The 6,590-nt window shown below is 40.0% G+C and overlaps 1 protein-coding gene across 1 annotated transcript; it reads right to left on the reverse strand.

Moving 5' to 3' along the window:
* Window positions 223–6,043, reverse strand: LOC8056288 (TOM1-like protein 2). Its single transcript, XM_002450449.2, has 10 exons — window positions 5,768–6,043; window positions 5,498–5,656; window positions 4,584–4,662; window positions 4,161–4,259; window positions 3,967–4,080; window positions 3,598–3,767; window positions 2,705–2,786; window positions 1,912–1,997; window positions 1,595–1,831; window positions 223–1,387 (listed from the first exon to the last, which is right to left on the reverse strand). The coding sequence occupies exons 2-10, from the start codon at window positions 5,602–5,604 to the stop codon at window positions 613–615; spliced, it is 1,749 nt and encodes a 582-aa protein (XP_002450494.1). The 5' UTR covers window positions 5,605–5,656; window positions 5,768–6,043; the 3' UTR covers window positions 223–612.

The raw sequence follows: 6,590 nt of genomic DNA on the forward strand, positions 1-6,590 counted from the left end.
GACCGAGACGTCCCTCAAATGATATCTAAGTCACCAGGCGATTGTACATATTTGTAATGCAGAAATAAATCTATCTATCTGCAGAGACCATGGGATAAAAAACAGTTCCCGGCAAACAGAAACAAATACTAGCCACAGAACTGTAATGCAGCTGTCCAACCGGTTGGAAATCAACTGCAGAGATCATGGAAACTCTACACAAAGCTTTGCTGCTCAGCCGAGTACGAAAAACAAGCAGCCAACAATTGACCATGGGCACCAAATTTATCCTAACTGAAAATAATCAGCCAAGTCTTGTCTGCAAACTCAACTATGAATACTGCTGTCCAATCGGGTAACATATATATACACAGCTAAGTAAAAAGGAAAAAAAAAGTAAAGCCGACAACACAGAGATTTAAGAGCAGCTAACTAGACATCACACACCCATGATTATGACCAAGTACTGTCTGTATCTGACAGCTGTGATTCTAAACGCAACCAAAATAATTCCCCATGCAACGCAACGCAATGAAAACCTGTCTTCAAGCGCCCTTATTTCATTGGGTATAATCTAAAGCCGCTGCTAACCTGTGAAATGAATAGCTGGACAACTCAATGTACATATATCGTTTAGCGGGTCCTGCGGCTGTTGGCTGGTTTCGATGGAGACGAAGGCTTGGTCTTTGCGAAGTCGACCAGGTCCTTGAAAAGGGAGTCCTCGGGTTTAGCCTGGCGGGATGCTGTTGGCCGTGATGCACTCTCACTGCTCCGTGGGTTCAGGGAGAGGTTTTCAGTCTGTGTCATCAGTCCATCGTAACCACCTCCATTGCTCCCACCGGAATACACATTTTGCTCAAAGTACTGCTGTCTCTGGCCATACCTCGCTGGAGGTGGCGGCAGGGAACCTGCAGCAGCAGCTTGTGATTCCCATGGAGCCTTTGGAAGATCTTCACTGGACTCCTTACTAGCTGAAGATGACGAGAAACCAGGAAGAGCAGTTGGGTTTATGAAGTCATCGTCAGGTAGACTTTCCTGCCGCTTAACAGATGAATGGGTTGGCTCCTCATTTGTAGGACGAGAAGGCGCAGAGAAGCTAGGTGCAGTTGGGTTTATAAAGTCATCAGACACACTGTCTGGCCTGCTACCATAACTTGGTGGCGGATATACTTCTGGCTTTGAATGGGATGATGTAGATATATTAGATGGAGCAGTTGGGTTGATGAAATCATCTGGAACCTTTTCTGACTTGTAGGAGTCACCACTAAGATAGTCAATACTGCTTGCCTCACTGTAAACAGGCCTCTTCGATGCTGGTGGAGGAGGAAGAAGTGGGCTTGGGTATGGCCTTTCATTTCTTGTAGCAGAAGGCAGATTGTTCTGTGGTACTGCGCCATCCCTTGCAGACCTACAGGCATATAATGTACGTCAGCCAACCCTGTAGGTTTCTTTATACATGCTTTATTAACACAAAATGAACCAAAGAAAAACCTGTTTTCTATAATTTGTTTTATTTTTATATAATATGACATGATATAACAACAATCCCCCAAACTTGAATAACAGTATCATGTATTAAAATAACTTGTATTAAGTTAAAAATTAAATAACTTACCTACGGGAAAGCACAGAGAACTCGTCTTCCGGTTCATCGTCCTCATGTACATTTAGAAGTGGAGAAAATGAAACCGCAGTGGACCTAGGTGGCGCAGTCCCTTGGTTGACATTTGCAGAAGCAGGTACAGGTGCTCCAGTACCAGGAGGGATCCCCTTTGCTATGTCATCATGACGCTGAACAACACGCTGTAACTCATCATTTAGTCCTAGAGCCTGAAATAGAAGGCTCTCGTCGCTGCAGAGAGAATACAGGATGTTCTGTTACAACATAGGTGTAAAATACAAGTAAAAAGAAACACCACAATAAAATCATACCCAGTACTGTTAACAAGATCCATGACACGAGATTGATATGATCGACATTGGCCAACAAGATCAACAATCACCTCCTCCCTTACACCCTACAGTAGGAAGCCCAATCAGATCAATCCACACCAAAGAACATGATAAAAGATAAAGAAACTAAGAGACAAGACTACTTTGCCCGAACAAATAAAAAAATTAGACTAAAGCGCTTGTTTAAATGCACTTGCATTGTTGAGATTCTCATTTGTCATAGAAGACCAAAAGCATTTTGACAAGGTAGATTTATGCAAAATTGCAAAATGAGACCAAGTTCTAGAAAAGATCACAGGGCTCAAATCTCTATCAAATTCCTGCACCCTGAGTCGTTATGGAAAACATGGTTCATTAGGAGCCCAATGGAAAAGTAAGCCATCACACCACCGAGTTAGTTACACGACATTTCTGTTTGAACAAATATGATAGATTCACAATGGAATAATAATATACTTGGCACATAACAGATATATAAATCAGGAAATGGGTAAAAATACTTAAAATAAAAGCAATCCAATGTAAACTTGCTTAATACTTGCACAGCAACATTGATAATCCTACCTATGAAACAATTGGAGTAATACTAGCTATCAACATGACAATATAATAGATGCGACTATAATTTTACATAGCATAGCACAAGATCATTGACAGATCACATAGTTTATGCCAAAAAATTCTTTAATTGAACAAAAAAAACGGGTATAGTAGAGCTAACATCACTACAAAATAACTTGTTCTAAAACTTAGTTCTTTATAAGAAACTCACCTCAGGATGCCGGTGGTCCAGAGCATTTAACATTTCATCTAACACATCCACAATACCTCGAGCACTTTGAATCTCACTCAGACTGTAAAAAATAATGGACACAGAAAATAAGTAAAACTAAAATTGCACTGCAAAGATTTATGAACAGTGAAAAAACCCTTCCAAAATTTGAGTTGTTTGGTATGACAATGGAAATTTGACTCGCAAACTAATTATGTAACTAAGAAGTTTCAGAAAGGAAATAAAGAACATGTTCTTTTTGTATTGACAGTAAAAACATGTATCGGAAATGTTTGGTCAAAGAACTGCCAATGCAATAAGAACTTCTTAAGAATAGCTTGGACCTAGTTTCATGAGCATGTGGCCTGAACAATGGGGGCACAGCAAATATAATCATAATCAAGGTGCTGCCACATTGCTACTTGCTAGTATGGTTTGAAGTTGATTAAAACCAACAATAGGCTTTATATAAACAGTTTAAAAACATTTCGTCCTGCAAAATTTTTGTGTGCTGAGGCATATTTTGTCGACGCCATGTGTTTGCTGTTTTATGGGACTGTATATTTTGCAGACCTCAGACATTCTTATTTCAACAATTCTACCATGTTCTTGTGTTATCTAAAAATCTTGTATTTACAGGAAGTATGAAAAAATGTGAGCAATCTTTCAGATTTTTTTTTAGAAATTATGAAGCATGGGACAAGGAGAAAATAACAAGACAAGGTTATAGAAGCGTAAATATGAAATATCAAAATAAGATGATGATACTAGTATAGTGGTACTCCTTTCAACGCTTGGACATCAAACATAAATGATGACTTCTCAACACAAAAGAAACTAAATCAGAAAGGCCAGAGCTCAGAAATCACATTGGTAAGCACATAAAAGACTACCTGAGGGGAGGTGCAGGAGGGGCAGACTGAAGAGAAGCTTGTATGGCAGCATCTTCATAGCTTTGACCTGGAGGTGGATATAGATGTGGATGTCTTAATGGTTGCGTTTGAGGTGGTGTAAACAACGGGACTGAATTTTCCTCACGAGGTGGAAAATCAACACCAGCAGCCTGCAAACATTATGATAGCAATGTACTAATCAAGGTTCGGCTAACTAATAAAACTATGCAGTCAAAATCTCAGAGAAAGATGGAATGAAACAAACTTGAAATGGGAAACAGTGTAACTAGAAAATTCAGATTCCCAGATCACACATATATTAATAAGAACAGGGCAAAGAAAGAGTTCGGCAACAAAAGCTAATGGTACCCTGAGTTCTTGGTAAGCCACATGATACTGTTTATATTTTCCGGATGGACCTCCAAATGCCACTTGCCATGTGTCAATCAAACTCAATATCTTCTCGCGGACGTTTAAGTCTGGCTGAAAAGTTGAAACAAATATCAAACAAAGAAGCACATGAATGCAGAAAAAACAGTACATCAAACAGGTATTCTCATCACCTTCTTCTTTACTATCTTAACCATTTCACTCAATATGTCACGCTCAACGATCTGTTGATGAACAATATCCCCACAATTTTTGCTTAGCGTCTCTAGCACCTGACACAAGGGAACAAGTCAGAATCATCACATCAGCTCAAAGGAAAGAAACATGAACATCAGCAAAAGCTATGTGTTATGTTCATAATTTTCCAAAACTAAATAATGGAGACGCTATTAAAACCTAAATGACTAAACTCTGTGTTTATGAAACGAGTCATAATGTGGAAAGTGGAAACTAGACTCTAAAAGCTTTTCTTCATGATGTTAGCAAATGAATATTGCTAATCTTGTACGACCCAAAGTCCCAAACATTGCTAAGTGAATTCACAATATGTAAAAATTCTGTTTTTTTAAGTGAAGGATAAGTCTAGTAGAACTCACATAAAGTGTTAGAATTTGCACTTTTGAATTCTTGCTTCCAAGACGTTTCTTTAGGAGCTTGAGTGTGTCCTTTGCTTGTCTGCATTTCAACAAGCTTCTATTAGCATGTTATGAAGCATATAAAATGATAAATGGTAAATGGTAAGTGACATAAGAAAATGCAAACTTCCTATTAGTAACTTTGGAAACTCCACATTCAACAATCCAGGACAACAAACAAACTTTGTGATAAGCATCACCCAACCATGAAAAGACACAAACAAATAGTACCAAACAAAGCATATATAGTTATATTCCATAACTAAATATTAGAAATATAGAAAGTCCATAAGTTGCCACAAAAACACTCCTCAGAGGGGCATGCTAATCAACTTTGGAGCAAAGGTAAACCAGCACCTCATCAACAACAAATGCCACAAAAATTTAGTGACTCTCCGCAGCACCATGACTCAACTAACTAACACCAAACTATTCATCATTAAATAAAGATCTCACCCTCCATTCTAACAACCAGAAACCTAAGATTCCAAATTCCTAATCAAGTGCAGAGGAAAGTACAGAGAAATCAGAACAAGAAAACACATTCATTCGCAGCAACCAGTAATGAAAACACAATGCAAGTGGAGCAGATTCAAAGTACCATAGAAGCAATCAAGCAGTACCGCATCACCGCAGGATAAATGAAGTTTACATGACTGCTCTAAAACAATGTAAGTTCGAGACGTTGCAGCAGATAATAAAACGAAATCACAAATAATCACTGCGAACAAATCAGTGGGTCCCAGGATAAATACTGTAGCAAGCTAGTACGAACGCATATTTACACTGTTCGGCAGCACTACCGATCCAGACATATCAAAGAAAAAAACAAATCATACACAAAAAGTAGATAAGGAGGGAGACTTTGGTCAGACCCGGGATCCATGTTGATGATGTCGCAGAGCTCGATGTTGACCGCCCAGTCCGGGCCGATCAGCATGTCGTTGGTCGCCCTCTCCGCGCATGCCACAGCCGCCGACATCTCTCCCGGCGGCACAGACCGATCACCACCACCACCACCTAAACCCTAAATCCTGCAGCGCGAAACCCACCGAATCAGCGCCAAGATCCCACCTTTCCACCACTCCCGCGAAGGAATCCGCCCGAAGAACCCACTTTGACCCCGCAAGAACCCGAATCCTCACCAAATCTGAGCGAATCGCCGCGAGATTCGCCCGCAAGAACCACCAAAGCGCCTTTTTTTCCCCGATCCCTGAACGCCGGGCAGCTGCACGAACTGGGTGGACGGTGAGGGTGTTGGGAGGTCTCCGGGCAGATTCGAGATGAGCAGCTGGTGGGATTGGTTGGAGGATTTTGAGGGGGCCAAGGAAAGGTAGCTGCAGCTACAAGACGGGGATGAGTAGACCCGGCCGGCGGCACGAAAGGGAGAAGAGAAAAACGCGGTCATGGACTTTTTTTTTTTGTCAGTGTGATGTGAATACGAGGGCTAACAATAATTCTTTGGCCTTGTTTAGTTCCGAAAAGTGAAAAGTTTTCGGTACTGTAGCACTTTCGTTTGTTTATGACAAATATTATCTAATCATGGACTAACTAGGATCAAAAGATTCGTCTCGTGATTTACAGTTAAACTGTGTAATTAGTTTTTGTTTTCGTCTATATTTAATGTTTCATGCATGTGTCATAAGATTCGATGTGACTGGGAATCTTAAAAACTTTTTGGTTTTCAGGGTGAACTAAACAAGGCCTTTATTATTTTTCTGTCGGTTTGGAATTTTGGGCAGGATTTTTGAACATCTAGATCAGAATGGTTCTTGTATTTTTAGGTTTGATTTTGCTACTTGGATCAATTTGATTTATTTGCTGCAAATAGATGGCCTGCAGTTTATTTGTCTTTTTTTTTCAATGGTTTCATTAATGTTGTGGGAGAGGTTTAGCCACCATATGTAGATGGTGATGTTCTCCAACAATGGTCACCTAAAATACAAGACCTATTTGTCTTTTGGGTAG

The sequence above is a fragment of the Sorghum bicolor genome, chromosome 5, assembly GCF_000003195.3.
Source record: "Sorghum bicolor cultivar BTx623 chromosome 5, Sorghum_bicolor_NCBIv3, whole genome shotgun sequence".
NCBI lineage: Eukaryota > Viridiplantae > Streptophyta > Magnoliopsida > Poales > Poaceae > Sorghum > Sorghum bicolor.

Coding starts and splice junctions, on each gene's coding strand:
- LOC8056288 (XM_002450449.2), bottom strand. CDS start 5,604: ATGTCGGCGGCTGTGGCATGCGCGGAGAGGGCGACCAACGACATGCTG. Junction 4,260..4,583: donor TGCAAATTCTAACACTTTAT/GTGAGTTCTACT, acceptor CCCTTGTGTCAG/GTGCTAGAGACGCTAAGCAA. Junction 1,832..1,911: donor GATCTTGTTAACAGTACTGG/GTATGATTTTAT, acceptor TTCTCTCTGCAG/CGACGAGAGCCTTCTATTTC.